We start from the raw sequence: 19,653 nt of genomic DNA on the forward strand, positions 1-19,653 counted from the left end.
GCAAATTTACGCATTAATGAATGGAACTGGCTGTAAGAATCTGGTGGCTAATATCGCGGAATCATTCGCAATTTTACGCATTATAGCAAAATTAAAATATGCGAAACACTCAGCAATTTTGCTGTCGGGAACTTGCCGAGTTTGTGGGTTGGCAAATCTAAAAATAAATGTAACAAGTCTATGATGTACCATATAAATATTGTTTATTATTTTATTTACTATTTCAATTTGCCGGCAACCTGCCAAGTGAATCTGACAGCAAAAGTGCTGAGTGTTTCGCATATTTTGAATTTGCTGTAACGGGCTGTAAGAATTCGGATGGCTTATTCAATCGGCTAATCATCTGATAATCAGCCGCAAATTTATTGGCTTAACACGGCAAATCACTTTTACAATAATGGACGGATGATCAGCCACAAATTTATGCGATAATCAGGTTATAAGCGCTCAAGATCACTATCAATCTGATCAGCCAAATGAGTTCACTGGCTGCAACTTTTTTTTTCCATGCATAAAAGCCCCAACATGTGTAACATGTTATTTTTTTATAAATTAGATTTGATTAATATTTCGATTGTACTATGTGCTTTTACGAGAGTTTTTTTTTAAAGTTCTCTTATGAAAGTGTTACAATATTTTTTCGTAATATCACGATGCAAAATTTTTGCATTAGTACATTCATTTTTCGTAATATTTCGCATTAGTTCATCCATTTTTCGCAATATTTCGCAAGTTTTTTTCTTTTTTAGTATCGAATGGCGGAAATTACCTTATGACAGCTTGCCTCCTTTTTCTGAATTTCTGATTCATGTATTTCCCCCTTTTTCCTCATCCTTTTCGAATTTTCTAGTTCACCTTTTTCTCATATATTTCCTCTTTTTTCTCATATATTTCCTCCTTTTTCTCATATTTTCGTTTCAAATTTATTATCATAATGGCTACAAAGCGTGGCGAGAAACGAAGAATTGATGATAATGAAAGATTTTCAAAACGTAGTACTGAGGGTAGCGAAGCTGAGAAGCGAGTGAGAATATCCGATGATAGTGTTGATGGTATATATGACATAATATGTATCATATTCTTTATAAAAGAAATTATATAATATATAGTTAAATTATATTTTATTGTTAAAGTTAATAAAAAAACAATAGAAAAACTATTAAGAACCAATTCACAGATAATTTCTAAGCTTGAAGTTCTTATCACCGGACAAAAAAATCTCGAAACCCGTCTCTCGAGCATAGAAAAAAAGCTCAACGATAATAACAAAAATAATAATAATACAATAGATCCGGAGTATGTAAAGGTAATAAAGATGAATATTATTTAATGTAAACCTGAAATGCTAACCTCGTTTGATTAGGAGCTCGTTAAGAAGGTGTCGAAAATTTTATTTGAAAATTTTGTTTATCCTTCGCAAGACGAGTACAAACTCGCTACCGAAAAATATTTAAAAGACGAAAATCCGGAATTTATGCGCCAGTTCAAAAAAAATCAATGGATTATTTTTTTCGAAAAAAAAATTGCCCTGACTGTAAGTTAAAGCAATTATGAATTTTATTAAATTTCATACTAACATTTTTTTTTAATAGTTAGTACAACAACATAGAAGCATACGAGGGACGTTTACGTCTAGAGTTAAAGACGTTATGTATTCTGTTTTCGAAGCGACTGGGCATAAATTACCGTCTATTAACACTCAGGCTAGTCCGTCAAAGATTCAGGAATGGAAGAGTAAGGCGGAGGTGAAAAGATGTTACAACAACCTATTTAAAAAGGTTAAAGATGGGCAACCTACGACATATATGTCGCTGATAATTGATAAGTTGCGAAAAGAAAATAAAAATCCCTCAAAAACACAAATAGCGTATGCGATTAGCATATGTGAAATGTACTTAAATCCTAATAATCAAAACATTCAAATGAGCGAAAGTATAATGAAGTTGAAGATAATCAACAACTTAGTAAGTTTTTAATTTACAATTTGCAAAATGTGAATTATTTGAATTACAGTTTATTTATTTATTTATTGATTTTTAGCAAAAGTTGGAAAATAGGGATAAATTTACACATTCGGACGATGATTCTCATGATGGTAATGATGTAGATGATGGTGGTGATAGAGCAGCTGACGATAGAGCAGGTGCGGCTGATGATGGTGTGACTAACGATGGTAGGCCTAACGATGGTGTGGCTAACGATGATGCGGCCAACAATGGTGCGGCCAACGATGGTGCGGCCAATGATGGCATAGCTAACGATGATATACTTTCTATTGACTCTTATAACACGGAGGAGGAAGGTCGGTATGTAAATAGTTTATTAGAAAATTATGGGTTGCATAGGAAATAAATATTATTTTTTATATATATCACACGTAATAGCATTTTTTTTTACCATAATTAATATAGTTTTAATAAATAAAATGGTTATTAATTCTTAACAACACGGGTGTGACATAAATAAATCGTGGCTGAAATTTGTGTTCAATTTGTGTTCAATTTGTGTTGATAATTCTGGTAAAAATTTGTTAATTTTGGCCAAATTTCGTTAAATTTGTTAAATTTGTGTTGAATTTGTGTTGATAATTTTTAATTTATCACGAGGGGATAATATTTAGTAATTGTGCATATACAATTTCTGTGATTTTTTAAAATGCGGATTTCCGTAATTTTACGATATCGTATTTTCTGGCCAATCAAAATTAGGCTGATCCTTGCATGTGATTTAATCATTTAATCATTTAATCATGCACGCGTTTTTGTCTTATTTATTTTTGTTTCTTATTTCTTTATTCTTTTGTTCAATATTTTTAATTTTTTTGTCTCTTCTTTCTATTATTTCTTTAATTATATACAATATATTTACATATATTTCATAATTTATTGCTTTGCAGGTATAGAAATATTTGTTTATTAATACTAATTATTTTCATTTTTTTACCTCTTTGTTATTTTGTATCGTAATACTAACAATAATATCCATGTTTCCTTTATTCCTTTTTACTTGTACTTTAATACTAACAATACTAACAATACTAACAATATGTTTATTTTTTCCTTTCTCTTTATTTCTTTATTCTTTTGTTCAATTACTTTGCAGGTATAGAAATATTTATTTATTAATACTAATTATTTTAATATTAACGCATTTTTTTACCTCTTTGTTACTTTATGTCGTAATACTAACAATACTATCTACGTTTCCTTTATTTCTTTTTACTTGTACTTTAATACTAACGATAATATCCATGTTTCTTTTACTCCTTTTACTGTTTCTTTAACTCTTTTTACCTTAATACTAACAATAATAACAATATTTCTTTTATCTTTATATCTAATACTAACGTTACTATAGCTGTTTCTCTTCTTTTTACGTCTAATAATATTGTTACTCTACTCTTTCTTTTTTTACTTTTATGTATTCTGTATATATTAATAAATACTTGTAATTTTTTATGATTATATCTAATAAAACATACATTATATAAACTTATAGTACAGAAAATGAAGTATTATTTATCGAAATATTTTGAAATATTACGAAATATTAAGTTGTGTAAAATCACAGAATATTACGAATCATCAAATTATGGAACATTACGCATCATAGAATTTCAAAATATTTTAAAAAGTTGCGAAGTATTACGCAGTAAAATTACGGAATATTACGAATCGTAAAATTATGAAGCCTTGCATACAGTAATATTTCGAAATATTTTAAAAAGTTACAAAATATTACGCTTACGCAAACTTGCGGTGGGTCTGAAAACTTACGAAATATTATGTAAAATTACGAAATATTGCGAACCGCAAAATTACGGAATATTACAAATCGTAAAATTACGAAGCTTTGCATATCGTAATATTTCGAAATATTTTAAAAAGTTACAAAATATTACGCTTACGCAAACTTGCGGCGGGTCTGGAAGCTTACGAAATATTATGATGTGTAAACTTGCGCAACTTTTCGCACTATATAATTTCCTGATGATGTTATATAAATTGTTGAAAATTTAGGTGAATTTTTCAGCAATGTTGTGCAAACGTAATACAAATTGTGGAAAATTGTGGTGAATTTTGCATTTTTTCGGTAAATGTTAGCTAAACTTTTGATAATTTAGTGAAATTTAGGATAATTTTGGACAATTGAGTGAAAAATGTTTTACTGATTTTGTACAATTGAGTGTAAACAGTATAAACGCAACATTTTCGGAGACAATTTAGTGAAATTTTGCAATAATTTCGGACAATTGAGTGAAATTTTGCAATAATTTCGGACAATTGAGTGAAATTTAGTAATAATTTTAAACAATTTAGTGCAAATACCATGACAATTTAAAACACTGGTTTAATAATTTTACATAATTTATTACAATATTATTTATTAACAAATGCACAATTATTATTTAACGATAAGAATCTATATTAATCTATATTCATCAGATATCCAATGATCCATGGGTAATCCGCACATCTAATTCATTCATATATCTCCGATGCCAAAGTAGAAGCTGGTGAAAACCTACAAAAAAGAAAGTAAAGAAACGTTAGTTAACGTTTCTTAAAAAAAAATTAATAAAAATTAAGTTTCACAACCAATGTTGCGAAACTCACCGGTTCGTTTTGATTTCCATTATCCAAACGTCCGAAACCTACAAAAAGTAAAAAAAAAACGTTAGGTAATAATGTTTCTTTTAAAAAAAAAGAACAAAAATTAAGTTTCGCAATGTAACATTGCGAAACTTACCGGTCATTTCATTCATTCTAACGTCCGGAACCTACAAAGTAAAAAGAACGTTAGTTAACGTTTCTTTTAATAAAAAAAAAACAAAAATTAAGTTTCGCAATGTAACATTGCAAAACTTACCGGTCATCTCATTCATTCTAACGTCCAGAACCTACAAAAAGTAAAAAAGAAACGTTAATATAAACGTTTCTTTTAATAAAAAAAAAACAAAAATTAAGTTTCGCAATGTAACATTGCGAAACTTACCGGTCATCTCATTCATTCTAACGTCCAGAACCTACAAAAGTAAAAAAGAAACGTTAATATAAACGTTTCTTTTAATAAAAACAAAATTAAGTTTCGCAATGTAACATTGCGAAACTTACCGGTCGTTTCATTCATTCTAACGTCCGGAACCTACAAAAAGTAAAAAAGAAATGTTAGTTAACGTTTCTTTTAATAAAAAAAAAACAAAAATTAAGTTTCGCAATGTAACATTGCGAAACTTACCAGTCGTTTCATTCATTCTAACATCTGGAACCTACAAAAAGTAAAAAAAAACGTTAATATAAACGTTTCTTTTAAAAAAAAAGAGTAAAAATTAAGTTTCGCAACACAATGTTACGAAACTTACCAGTTCGTTTTGATTTCCATTATCTAAACGTCCGGAACCTACAAAAATTAAAAGAAAGAAACGTTTAGTATCGTTTCTTTAAAAAAAATTAATAAAAATTGTTTCGCAACATAATGTTGCGAAACTTACCAGTTTGTTTCGAAGTTCATTATTCAAACGTCCGGAATCTACAAAAATTAAAAGAAAGAAACGTTTAGTATCGTTTCTTTAAAAAAAAATAATTAAAAAAATAAGTTTCGCAATACAATATTGCAAAACTCACCGGTTCGTTTCGATTTCCATTATCCAAACGTCCGGAACCTACAAAAAGTAAAAGAAACGTACATTAGTATCGTTTCTTTAAAAAAAAATATAATTAAAATTAAGTTTCGCAACAATTGTTGCGAAACTTACCGGTTCATTTCGAGTTTCAAACGTCCGAACCTACAAAAAAAGAAAGAAACGTTAGTTAACGTTTCTTTTAATAAAAAAATTAATAAATTAAGTTTCGCAACGATTCATTGCGAAACTCACCGGTTCGTTTCATCCAAACGTCTGGAACCTACAAAAGAAGGAAAGAAACGTTAGTTAACGTTTCTTTTAATAAAAAAAAAATTTTTAAAAAAAGAAAATATTACCTTCCTCGCAAAGTCCGGGTCGTAATTTCGTCCGGCGTTCCTACAAAAAGAAGAAAGGAAACGTTAGAAACGTTTCCTAAAAGAAATTAAAAAAAGTAAGTTTCGAACACGAAACTTACCATTTCACTTTCCGAAGTCAAGACCTACACAAAAGAAAAATAGGAAACGTTAGAAACGTTTCCTTACAAAAAAGAATTAAAAAAAATTTTTTTTAAAAAAAAGTTTCGAAGCAAACGCTTCGAAACTTACCATTGTTTTTCTGAAAGATGGTTCCGGGAAAGGGAAAGGGAATGGGGAAGGAGTGGGGATCAAAAAGAGAAGGGAAAGGACGGAGGGGAGAAAGGGAGAAAAAGAAGCGAAGGTGAAGGTGAGAGAAAGAGGGAAGGAGAAAAAAGAGGGAAGGGGAAGGTGAGAGAAAGAGGAAAGGTGAAGGTGAAAGAAAGAGGGAAGGGAAGAAAAAAGAGGGAAGGGGAAGGTGAGAGAAAGAGGAAAGGTGAAGGTGAAAGAAAGAGGGAAGGGAAGATGAGAGAAAGGGGAAGGAGAAGGGCGAAAGAAAGGAGAGGTAAAGGCCGTGAGAAAAAAAAAAATTAAGCTTTTGCTAAAAAAGCTTACCGTATATAGCGGGCCACAGTACTCCGGGTATCTTGCAAAAATTAGGGGTTTGACCCTGTACCCCCGGGTACTAAACAAAGCCTAAAAATTCCATTTTTTGCGAATATCTCACGATCTACCGGTCCAATTTGAACGATCTTTTTTTATTTTGAAGAGCTCAATGAGAGCTATCAAACAAAAAAATGATGGCTCAAATCTGATCACTAGATCACGAGATAATTGTAAAATATCCCCCCGGGTACTATACAATTCTATGAAATTTTTCAAGGAGGTACTATGCATAGGGGGGTACTATGGCCCGCGATATATGGTAATTTTTTTTTTTTTCGTTATACCGCAGCTGAAGCTGCGGTAATTATAAAGTAATATCACGTGACGCACGTGATATATAATTTTATATAAATAGAGGCTTTCCCCGCCCTGGAATTTTTTTTTTATTTTAATAATTTTAAATAGATGTATATATATGCTTATATATACATACAGTGGCGGTCAAAAGTATTGCATCGCCTTTTATACTATAAATTACAAATGATAGTTATAATAAATTTATATTTATTTTATACCTTGAATCTCAGAGGATATGTTACAATTATTTTTTTGTTCAATTCATAGTAAAATCTTATATAAATTACATAATTTACAACAATTTAAATTTTCGACTTTTTATTGGGAATATTTATGATAAAATAAATGCCTGTATATGATTCTTTAAGTAATTTATAATTCGTATTTCAAAAATTGTAACAATTGAATCAGTAGTTGTGGAGAAATCGGCCTTTAAAAATCATGAAAAATACTGAAAATCGCCATTTTACATATGTGTAACCTTAATTTTTACCGATTTTTAAAGCTAATTTCTCCATAACTACTGGCTCAACCATTACAATTTTTGGAATATGAACTATATATCACTTAAGGAATCAAATTCTGGCATTTATTTTGTCGTAGCTATTCTCAATAAAAAGTCAAAAATTCACATTTTTGTAAATTATGTAATTTATATAAGATTTCACTATGAATTGGACGAAAAAATAATTGCAATATATTCTTTAAGATTCAAGCTTTAAAATAAATATAAATTTATTATAATCATCATTGTAATTCATGTTGTAAATTTAGGTCAAAAGTGATGCAATACTTTTGACCGCCACTGTATATATATATCTATTAACTAATACTTTACGAAAAGCCCCTCCTCTGTAAACAGGTAGAGGCCATAAAGTACCTATAGGGGGAGAGCCATTGCTGCTCCCTCCGCCTGTTTATAGTGACAAAAAGAGGGAGTCTTCAGTAGTAAGGTTTAGTACTAAATTAAACATCACAACACATCGTGTTGATACATTGTTTATATTAACAATGTGATTTAATGTTAAATAATTCATTTAGAATATAAATATTATAAATTTAATAATGTTCGTAATTTACAAATAAATAAAAATAAAAATTAACAATTTTAATGTAATTAAGTGTAATGCTACGTTATCCAGTGTAATTGTAGTATTTTTTTTGTGTTTTTTAGCACAATTCCACGTTTTTTAGTGCAATTCCGCATTTTTTAGTGCAATTCCACATTTTCTAGCATAATGTTACATTTTCCAGTATAACGCGAAATTTTCTAAAAAATATAATAATTGTGGTACTTTTTAGTGTAATGCTACATTGTCTAGTGTAATTGTGGTATTTTTTAGTGCAATGCCGCATAATTTAGTATAGTGCTACATTTTTTAGTATAATTTAATGTAATGTGGAATTTTCCAAAAAATGTGATAATTGTGATGCTTTTTAGTGTAATTTGGTGAAATGCTACATTTTCCAGTGTAATGCCATATTATTGAGCATTTTCAAAAAAAAAAATGTAACATTTTAACATTCTGACGAAAGTGAAACATTTGACCAAAAAAACATAAAATTTGCTGAAAATATGCAACATTTGACAAAAAAATATAGAATTTTCATAAAAAAATGCACAATTTGCTAGAAAATTGGAATATTTGACAAAATTTGATTTTAATTGACAATGTTATAACAATTTTATGAAATGTTGTTACAATGATATCACATTGGAGATAAAATGTGGCATTTTCATAAAAATGCACCATTTGCAAGAAAATCGGAATATTTGACAAAAAAAAAGCAAAATTAGATTTTAATTGACAATGTTATAACAATGTTATGAAATGTTGTTACAATGATATTACATTGGTGACAAAATGCAGAATTTTCATAAAAATGCACCATTTGACAAAAAAAAAGCAAAATTTGATTTAATTGACAATGTTATAACAATGTTACGAAATGTTACATTTGAGGTGTAATGTAGCATTTTCCCAAAATTTCATAAGATTTGTTAAATCGGACAATGTTGTAACAATGCTATTCCAAAAAATTGCTCAGCGTAATGTAGCATTTTCCACAATTTCCCACCATTTTCCAGGAAAATGGGGAATTTGCATTTTTTGAATTTTGGACAATGGTGCCCCTTCGACCTGTGTAATATTTTATACATTAATTAACATGTCTTTTATAATAATAGTTCATACGGGTTAGAAGGAGAAAGATTGCCGGTGTATTTAATTTCTTTTCATTACTCTCTGCATATAGGAGATTGTATTGAAGATCTTGGTCCTTGTCGTGGATTTTGGCAATTTCTGATGAAAGGTATTGTGGAATGTTAATTCCACTTATTAGCTCTCGAAAACTTCCATATGTGAATTTAATTAATAATGTGTTGCTGCAAGTAAGGTTTAAGTATCTACAATTTTTACCAACGTATGATGAAAAAGTTTTTTCCAATTTCAAAGAAAAGGAAAAAACATGGCCATCGCATAGGGTAAAGTCTAGTATTGTATATGATAATCAGTATGAATTTTATTCTCCGTGTGTTAATTGTAAACTAACAAAAAATGAACCTATAAAATTAAAGCAATGCTATGCAGCTATATTCCAAAAAAACGCCAGGGATATTAAAGTAATTTTTAATTATAACTACTTTGCATTGTATATTTATTTATTTTTGAATACTTTTACAGATGTAATATCATTATTTATTATTTAGGACTAAGGTTGCTTGCCAAAACCTCTCCAAAATCCTGCGATAAATTTTGGCAAGATTTTACTATATATTTACTATAGTTTCGGCAGGGTTTCGGCAGTTTCAGCAAATGGGGGTTTTGGCATTTTGGCAAAGTTTCGGCAGGATTTTTAATATGATTTAATATAGTTTCGGCATTTTCTGTATAGGTTTCAGCAGTTATTAAGAAGGTTTTGGCAAGCAACCTTATTTAGGACATTGGAGAAAGTTATATGAAGTATGGGAAACTTCGTACAAAAGATGGCAATATTGTATCTTCTAAATGGTGGAAAAAAGAAAATGATAGTAGTCGAAATGATTATTGTGTCGCTATAAGAAATTGATAATTAGATTTTATAATTATTATAAATATCATTCAAATATTAAACAGAAAATTTATTATAGATTAACTTAACTATTGATGAACAAGAAGAGGAGACTTTTGGACAAGTTGAATATTTCATGCTCCATAATATGCAAAATCAAGAACGAATGTTTGCATATATTTGAAAAATCAAAAAATTGGAGAAAAATATTGGAAATTTAAAATTTTTTGATTGCTTCGGTCCTCTACAATATGTGAAAGTAATTGGTATTGATAGAACTGTTGGATTTTTTGAAATGTATGATAAAAAAAATTATTATATAATAGACAAATATGCAAACTGGTAATAACTGCAAGCTGATAATAAAATAACATTTTTTCATCTTTATAAGAATAAAGTTTTCATAAATTTTTATTTATTTTGATGATCGGGAATGTCAATTTACTTTTAACTTTATAAAGGCCTAAATTTAAGGAAAATTAAGTTTCAATCGCTAATATTTTTGAGTTCAATAAATCTTTATATTGGTTTCATAATAAATAAACGAGAATTTCAAATTTTTTTTTGTTGTAAAATAATAATTTTTTTGACGTAATTGAACCAGTTGCGATAAACATACACGTGATCGGTACTACGGTTAAATGTTATCGATTTTATACATATAGGTATACGTTACGGCAGGTATACAGATATAAATATGTAATCATTAAATTTGCGTGTCTAATAATAGTAAAAATTTTGGTTTTTGGCCAAATTTCGTTAAATTAATTGAGATAATGAATATCTTGTTAACAAATTTATGTTTTATTTATTCAATAAATATTTCTTTGCCATTGTTTAATCAATTGCTTTAAAAATAAACAATGGTATACTTTGAACAATGGCAAAAAAAGTTCGCGCGAACTTTTCTTGCCATTGTTTAATCAATTGCTTTAAAAAAAACAATGATATACTTTGAACAATAGTAAGAAGAAAAGTTCAAGCGAATTTTTCTTACCATTGTTTAATCAATTGCTTTAAAAAAAAACAATGGTATATTTTGAACAATAGCAAGAAAAGTTTGCGCAAATTTTTCTTGTCATTGTTTAATCGATTGCTTTAAAAAAAACAATGGTATGCTTCGAACAATAGCAAGAAAAGTTCGCGTGAATTTTTCTTGCTATTGTTTAATCAATTGCTTTAAAAAAAACAATAATAGACTTGAGTTAAACAATGGCAAGAAATGTTCGAGCGAATTTTTCTTGCCATTGTTTAATCAATTACTTTGAAAAAAAAACAATGGTATACTTTGAACAATGGCAAGAAAAGTTCAAGGAAAATTTTCTTGCCATTGTTTAATCAATTGCTTTAAAAATAAATAATGATATACTTCGAACAATGGCAAGAAAAATTCGTGCGAATTTTTCTTGCCATTGTTTAATCGATTGCTTTAAAAAAAAAACAATAGACTTGAGTTAAACAATAGCAAGAAATGTTTGAGCGAATTTTTCTTGCCATTGTTTAATCAATTACTTTGAAAAAAAAACAATTGTATACTTTGAACAATAGCAAGAAAATTTTGAGTGAACTTTTCTTGCCATTGTTTAATCAATTGCTTTAAAAATAAACAATTGTATACTTTGAACAATGGCAAGAAAAATTCGCTCGAAATTTTCTTACCATTGTTTAATCAATTGCTTTAAAAAAAAACAATGATATACTTCGAACAATAGCAAGAAAAATTCACGCGAATTTTTCTTGCCATTGTTTAATCGATTGCTTTAAAAAAAACAATAGACTTGAGTTAAACAATGGCAAGAAATGTTTGAGCGAATTTTTCTTGCCATTGTTTAATCAATTACTTTGAAAAAAAAACAATTGTATACTTTGAACAATGGCAAGAAAAGTTCGCGCGAATTTTTCTTGTTATTGTTTAATCGATTGCTTTAAAAAAAAACAATGGTATGCTTCGAACAATAGCAAAAAAAGTTTGAGCGAATTTTTCTTGCCATTATTTAATCAATTGCTTTAAATAAACATTGTGACACGCTGCCCATAGGATATTAAAATAAAATATCGTATGTTGCTACCAACGTGTTGAGTTCGAATAATATCTATGCTTGGTTTAAAATAAATATTATTCGAACTCAACACGTCGGTGGCAACATACAATATTTTATTTTAATATCCTATAGGCGGCGTGTCACATTTTTGGTGCATGCTCACGAGAAAATAAAAGATTGTTGTCTTCATACAAGATCTAAATGAGAAATAAAAGAAAAGTATATAAAAAAAAAAATGAAATGAAAGAAAAATTTGTGAAATATGAGAAAAGGAAGGATGATATGAGAAATCATCAAAGAAATATGAGAAAAGGAAGGATGATATGAGAAATCATCAAAGAAATATGAGAAAAGGAAGGATGATATGAGAAATCATCAAAGAAATATGAGAAAAGGAAGGATGATATGAGAAATCATCAAAGAAATGATAAGATAAGGAAGACTTATCTGAAATATGAGAAAAATATTACTATATATGAAAAAGGATATAGTAAAAGTAATATTATGAAAAAGGAATATTACGGAATATATGAGAAATGAAATATACGATATATTGAAAAAGTATATATCGAAAGGATAAATGAAATATTCAAAATAATAATAAAAAGATTTAAAAAAATTGAATGAAAATAAAAATTTATAAGGAGTTAATATAAGAAAAAGATTAAAAGTTATTAAAAAATTTAATTTTGTGTATAGAACTGGGAGAACCCCAGTATAAATAAGAGCACACTGGAAGGACCCAGTATAAATAAGCCTTTGTTGGTGATCATATTAGTCTGACGCTGGGTGGCCCCAGTTATAAATAATCCCTAACCTTGATCACAGTTTATTTGCGCAAGATATAGAAAGTTTATAAATAAAATCACGATTATAGATTATAAATTATATTATAGAATGTATAAAGAAATTATAGAATCAAAGCTGGAACTTTGAAAATATTAGAATTTAAATTATATGATATTTTAAAGAGTAAAGAATTTAGTGAAGTATTGAGAATGATTAATGGAACAATAGGAATGAATGATCGATAGGAAAATATGAAAATATCAAATTAAAAATATATATATAGCTGCCCTTGGGCAGGGGCGACTGATTAATGAAATAATAAATAAATAAGAAATAATAAATTATGAAATTAAAGGTTAAAATACCGAAAGAAGAATTAAGAAAAGTTGAAGAAAAACTAAATGATGGTATTGAAATAGAATTCTATGATGAAAATAATATGAGATTAAAGAATTGGGTTATCACATGTGAAATAATTACTGAGAAATTATTTAATGAAGAGAAAATTGAACTTGATGAAGTTATAATTAGAGAAAGTGATGATAGTTCAGAGAATAGAAGTGTTAATGATGATTCAGAATTTAATACAGAAAAAGATGAGAATGACGAAAATAATGATAACGACAATATAGTAATAAATGAAAATAATGAAAATAATGAAATAAATGATGAAATACAAAAGAATGAGACTGATAATAATGAAGAAAATGAAGAAATAGTTAAATCAGAAAATTATCAAATCTTAATAAATAGATTAAAACATAAAAGAGAAGATATTGATGAAGAAATGTTAGAAAAGGGAAATGAAGGATTATCATTATTACAATTATGTCATAAAATAAGAAGGAATAATCTGATGTTATTGGAAATACATTATTATTTAGGAAAAAGGTTTGAAGAGAGATTAGAACGAGAAATTAATAAACGGAAAAGGAAAAGTAGAAAAAGGAAAACAGATAAAGAGGAACGAGAAAAGATATATAAGGAAATGATAGAAACAGGTGTAAAGAGAACAAAGAAGGGATTAAAATGAATGATGGAAAAAGCAGAAAAAGTTTGTTTATTAGTTGACAAGATAGGGAAGAAAAGAGTATTTGAAAGTAGTTGTGATATTACATCAGTAGATAACTGTACTAAGAAAGAAATAGTGGAGATAACAGAATATTTCACCAGTGTATAAAAAATGGAAGAATAAGAAGTTAAAATATAGAGATGAAATTTGAGAATTTCAAATGAAGTGAAATTATAAGAAATATGAAAAGATGTATAATAAATAAAAGAATTAATAAATAAAGGAAAATAAAATGTTTAATTAAAATTATAAAAAGAGCAAAACTTGTACCGTAAAAAGAACGTAAAGTATATATATATTTTAAGAAGTAATACAAAAGATTAAAATAGAAATACCAATATTTTATGGTGTAACAGGAGAAGATCTAAAAGAATAGACGAATCAAGTAGAAAAATATTTGTCAAAGATAGAAGATGATTTAAGATTGTGAAGACATATCTATTAAGAAATGCGTTACTATGGTTTAAAAATAAAGGAATGTGTATTGCAGATTAGAATAAGAATGAAATTAAGGAGTTAAGATTAAAATATAGAATAATTGAAAAATATTTGTTAATAAAAGAAGTTAAGGATGATGAAAATGAAATAAAAGAAACAGTAAGAAGAATACTAAATGAATCAGAAAAGGAAATAGTATAAAATATTTCTTGATGAAATAAAAGTTAAATTAGTTAAAGCAAAAATATTAATGATGGTAGCATTTGTAAAGCATTAATGATGTATAAATATATGGACAAAAAGTTAAAAATCAAGTTGGAAATTATTGAGAAAATAATTGGTCACTGAAAAGGAATTTTATTTTTGAGTTATAGATTTATGTTGAACAGAATCACGTTGTCACCTCCGTCTGCCACCCGGCGGTAAACAAAGTCCCCAGCTTCTGTTATATGTGCTCTCAGCGAAACATTAATATTCTTGCTTGGTTTAGTTTTATTACTACTTAACTTTCAAATAGCTCTCGCCACGGTATTTCATATTTTCTCTTCTTTCAAGTTTACGGTAGTTCTCTTTACAAAAGTTTATATTTTATTCATTTCATAATTCTTGTTATAACATTAAATTCACCATAAATTTATCCAATTAAAATTAATTAAGCGAACATTACAATAAAGTTTAGGGCGAACCTATTACCTTTAAAATAATATTACGCTCTACTAACAATTAATTAAACAAAATTACTTTTTCATCATAAGAAAATAGTAACAAAAACAATCGAAACAATTAATTTTCATATAAAGGGTATTTTATTTATTCCTCATAAAATTCACAATTAACTAATTTACTTAAAGTTTTACATCGTATCTGACGACTGTCGAATTCACCTCCCATTCCGCTCCTATTTAAACCAACTTTCTTATTCTTTCTTTTCTTACTTCTTATTTCTTTCTAATATTTTATGTTATGTGTTCCCTTTTATGCGCTATCTTATATGCTATTTATATATTATCTTTTCTAATATGTTATACTATTTTTAATACGCTATCTTTTCTTCAAAATAATCTTTCAAATATTATGTCGTAAAGATATAATCCATCTTTTGTGGCTGTGCTATCTTTTCTTTAAAATAAAATAATCTTTCAAATATTATATCGTAAAGATCCATCTTTTGTGGCTGTGCTATCTTTTCTTTAAAATAAAATAATCTTTCAAATATTATATCGTAAAGATCCATCTTTTGTGGCTGTGCTATCTTTTCTTTAAAATAAAATAATCTTTCAAATATTATATCGTAAAGATCCATCTTTTGTGGCTGTGCTATCTTTTCTACTGCGTCTCGTCAGCTATTCTTCTACTGCGGCTGCAGTTCATCAATATTTTACATGTTCCTATTTTTTTTGTTCCTTTAATTCGCTATCCTTCCTTTTTATATGATTTATCATTTGTGGCTTATGATTACTCCTCCTAATTGTTCCTATTGTTGAACTTGATAAACTGGTTGCTAAGCCACATCGATCAACTCCCTACTTGATCTATTGGTTCTCCGTTAATCATTTAATAAACATTACATCATGTAGATCATTCCTTCTCCTAAAAGTTTATCCTTTCTGGTTAATTTTATCCAATCATGTGACTTTCTATCGTTTGATCTTTTATTCCATATTATTCCTCCATATTATGCGATTACTTCAGTATCTATGGCTACAACGTGTAAATTTCATATTTAACAAATTAATGATAGAATTAATATTTTATTAATTGATATATATGATACAGAAATATAAGTAATATATAATAAAGTTGTGAGGAATACAAGAAGATAAAGAAAACTAGAAAGAAGAGATGTTAATAGAAAAGTAAAGTATGATGATCATCTTTGAAATTATTACAACGGGAAAATTAAGAAATCTGGAAAATTCTGGAATAACGCGGAATAATTTAAATTTAGAAGAAGCAATATGAAAATTTATTATGATATAGAATAACGATATTGTAAATAAGAGAGAATATAAAATATATATATAAAGAAGACTGTTCTGAAATAAAATGAATATAAAGATTAGAGGAAATGCAATAATTCTTAATGTCGTTATCATGTGTTGAAGGAGGTCAAGTTCGTAAAAGTCTTTGAAATGGAGTATCGCATACCTAATAAAGTAATGGGGACATCGTACAGAACGAGGAGCGCACAACGATGAAGAAAATAATAATAAAGGAAAAGGGAAATGCGAGAAAGAAGAGAGTTTTAAAGGGTTGGCAAGAGTTAGTTATAGTTTGTTAATGATTGAAAATTTTACGCCCTTAACCCCTTACGAGGCATCTAATCGCCTATAACTAACTACTCGATACGAATATTGACTGTAAGTAGTATCATTAAAACTGATCTAAAACTTTAGCGCTGCTTACCTGTAGAATCTAAAAGCATATTCAGTTTAATTGAAAGAAGAGTCACATGACAAGAGAATAAAAAATAAAGAAAATATACCTATAGAATAGAAAATAATTTTTGGTTGAGTTGGATTATTATAAAGAAAAGAAGAGTATTTAAAAGAAAAGAAAAGAGAAAGGAGTTTAATAATACTTACTATATAGGAATAGAAGAGAGGAATAACAAGCTAAAAAGTATATACCATGAGAATTATAACGAAGATACTAAGAAAATTATTGAAAAGTGTAAAGTTAGATTAAAGAATATTAAATAGAATAATAATCATTTTCTTTTGAAATAATAAATTACTCACCAATAAGTCGAGAAATATAGTGAAACAGAAAGTTACGAGAGACATTATGAAATTGTTGAAAGAATAATAAAGCATAAAATTTAAAAAAAAAAAAAAAGTAAAAAGAAAAGTAGAAAATTTTATGAGAAAATATTAATAAGAATTGCGAGGTAATAGGAAAGAATTAGAAAATAACCACGAGGAACACTTACAAAATTGAATTGATCTACAATTAGTAAAATAATGGCGTAATCAAATAGATGAGATGATCAATAGATTAGATGATCGACAAGTCAGCTGATTAATTGAAAGAGTGATTTTGTTGGACAGAGAGATATGAGACGAAAAACCTAAAATAAATAGAGAGTACGTTCAAGTCAGAAGGAGACATCTGTTTCGCATTCCATTTCGGCATAACTGAGATATTCCTTGAAACCCTTAGACTTCTGACAATCTTATAAGCAGTATCATTAAAACTGTAGCGGGACGTTCTCAGGCACCGAGCCAAACATATCTTATTATACTTTAGGGACTATAAAAGTATACACGTATAATGTGCAGAGGTTTGGACTCTCCAAGTCCATTATAGAACCAGCCGTCTTTAGCGCTGCTTACCTAAGAAAAATTAAAATCACAGCGTAGGAAGTTGAAATAAAATAGTATAGGAAAAATGGAGTTAAAAAAAAAATAATAATAATAAAATAAAATAAAATAATAATAATAATAAAAATGAAAATAATGTGGGAAGAAAAAGGAGTGTGAATAAGTAGAATTTTATGGATATTTAAATGGAAGATAATACGCGTAAAACATGTAAAACACGTAAAAATAAATTATTTTGAGGACAAAGAATTTATCGAGATAAATGATAAAATTAAGAGATCAGGCATGAGTATTACGATAGAAAAATTATGAAGAAAAATTGCGCAATATTAAGAAAATATAATTGGATAATAATAAAAATTAATTAGAAATAATAATATAAAACGTATGGTGACATGTGGAAAATTTCTGGAGTAAGAAGAATTATTTTTGAAACAAAGGAAAAATATTTTAAATAGTGAAACATGATAGATTGAAGGGCTAAAATAACAAATTAGGTTAATGGAATCTAAATATAGTGATCTACTAAAATTAGAGATCTATTTTTAGAAATGTTAATGAAAATGATCGACAAAAATTAGTCGCTAAATTTAAGATGAATGACAAGCCTAAAAGATGAGAAAATAATGGTAGAAAATCAAACAAATAAATTGAGAGAAAATATAGGATATTTTTATGAAACATTAGAAGAGAAGGCTAAATGAATATGAGAATATAAAGATTAAATTAATGATAGGAAATGGAAAGTTAATAAATATAATATATAATTACAAATTATCAGGATGTTTTAGAATGGATATAACACTTTAATCTTTACAACACCTTAACCTTTTAAACATTTTAAATGGAGGAAGAGAGGTTTTATTCACGTGTAGAACAAAGAAGAATGATTCAACAAAGTTAAAACCAGGATATTTAATATATGGAAAAGAAATAAAGACATTATTAAATTTAGAAGATAAAAAAGTTACAATAATACAAAGAATTAACAGTCTAATTGAAGAATTACCAATAAGAAGAAATAAAGCAAAGAAGAATATTGAAAAAGCACAAGAACAACAAAAGAAATATCATGATAAAATTGGAAAACGAAAACAAAACTTTCAAATAAGAGATAAAGTATTATACTTTGACGCTGCGAAATACAAAACACATACAGGAAAACTAGAAGAAAAATGGAAGGGACTATACTATATACATAAAGTAATAATAAACGGATCATACAAAATTAAAGAATTAAATGGAAGAATTTTAAGAAGACCAGTAAATGGAGAATTATTAAAGGAATATTTTGATAGAGAAATATTTGAACCATATATAATAATATAATATGTTTGAGACCCAAATTCGATTCTTAATTTATGGGACATAAATTTTTCAAGAGGAGGATAAATGTAATAACCGAAAATACAATAAAATAGAATAAGGATAAATAATTAGCCAAAGGATAAATAATTAACCGATGGGTAAATAATTGGCCAATAAAATTATATTTATAGTTTAGTTTAGTATAACGAGAAAGTTATATGATAATACATCTTTTATTTCTTATTATTCTTAGAATTTTGATAGAGAAAGAATAGTAGATAGTAGAAATGATTTTCTTAAAATGTATAAATACAAGTGGATTTCGATAGGAAATTCTGCAGTTCAAATTTTTGAAAATAAAAAATAAAAATTTTAGTTCGCCCTTAATAATAAATTAACACATTCTTTTACCTTTTTCTTATGATGAAAAAGAGACATTATTAATTTAATGTTTATTGTTATTATTATTATTTGGGGAAACTATCGCAAAATTAATGTTTGGGTAAGAAATTATGTTTTGTAATTTTTATAGCTAATATTTATTTTAAACCAAGCATAGATATTATTCGAACTCAACACGTCAGTGGCAACATACGATATTTTATTTTAATATCCTATGGGCGGCATGTCACAACATATTAATATCAGTTACGAGATCCGATTCACTATCACTAACAATTACAGGAGGAAC

The 19,653-nt window shown here is 27.6% G+C and overlaps 3 protein-coding genes across 3 annotated transcripts; 2 read left to right on the forward strand and 1 right to left on the reverse strand.

The window, feature by feature from the left end:
* Positions 1-934: 934 nt before the first annotated feature.
* OCT59_002041 (uncharacterized protein) lies at positions 935-2,352 on the forward strand (the record flags this gene model as incomplete). The annotated part of the gene is made up of 5 exons (XM_066144219.1): positions 935-1,052; positions 1,134-1,306; positions 1,364-1,534; positions 1,593-1,964; positions 2,041-2,352. The coding sequence occupies 5 exons, from the start codon at positions 935-937 to the stop codon at positions 2,350-2,352; spliced, it is 1,146 nt and encodes a 381-aa protein (XP_065995400.1).
* A 10,812-nt stretch (positions 2,353-13,164) lies between these two features.
* OCT59_002042 (uncharacterized protein) lies at positions 13,165-13,854 on the forward strand (the record flags this gene model as incomplete). The annotated part of the gene is made up of 1 exon (XM_025328925.2): positions 13,165-13,854. One exon carries the CDS (start codon positions 13,165-13,167, stop codon positions 13,852-13,854), a length of 690 nt encoding a protein of 229 aa, XP_025164622.2.
* A 1,549-nt stretch (positions 13,855-15,403) lies between these two features.
* Positions 15,404-15,634, reverse strand: OCT59_002043 (uncharacterized protein; the record flags this gene model as incomplete). Its single annotated transcript, XM_066144220.1, has 1 exon — positions 15,404-15,634. The coding sequence occupies one exon, from the start codon at positions 15,632-15,634 to the stop codon at positions 15,404-15,406; it is 231 nt and encodes a 76-aa protein (XP_065995401.1).
* Positions 15,635-19,653: the final 4,019 nt, after the last annotated feature.

This window comes from Rhizophagus irregularis, chromosome 10 (genome assembly GCF_026210795.1).
Source record: "Rhizophagus irregularis chromosome 10, complete sequence".
Classification (NCBI taxonomy): domain Eukaryota; kingdom Fungi; phylum Glomeromycota; class Glomeromycetes; order Glomerales; family Glomeraceae; genus Rhizophagus; species Rhizophagus irregularis.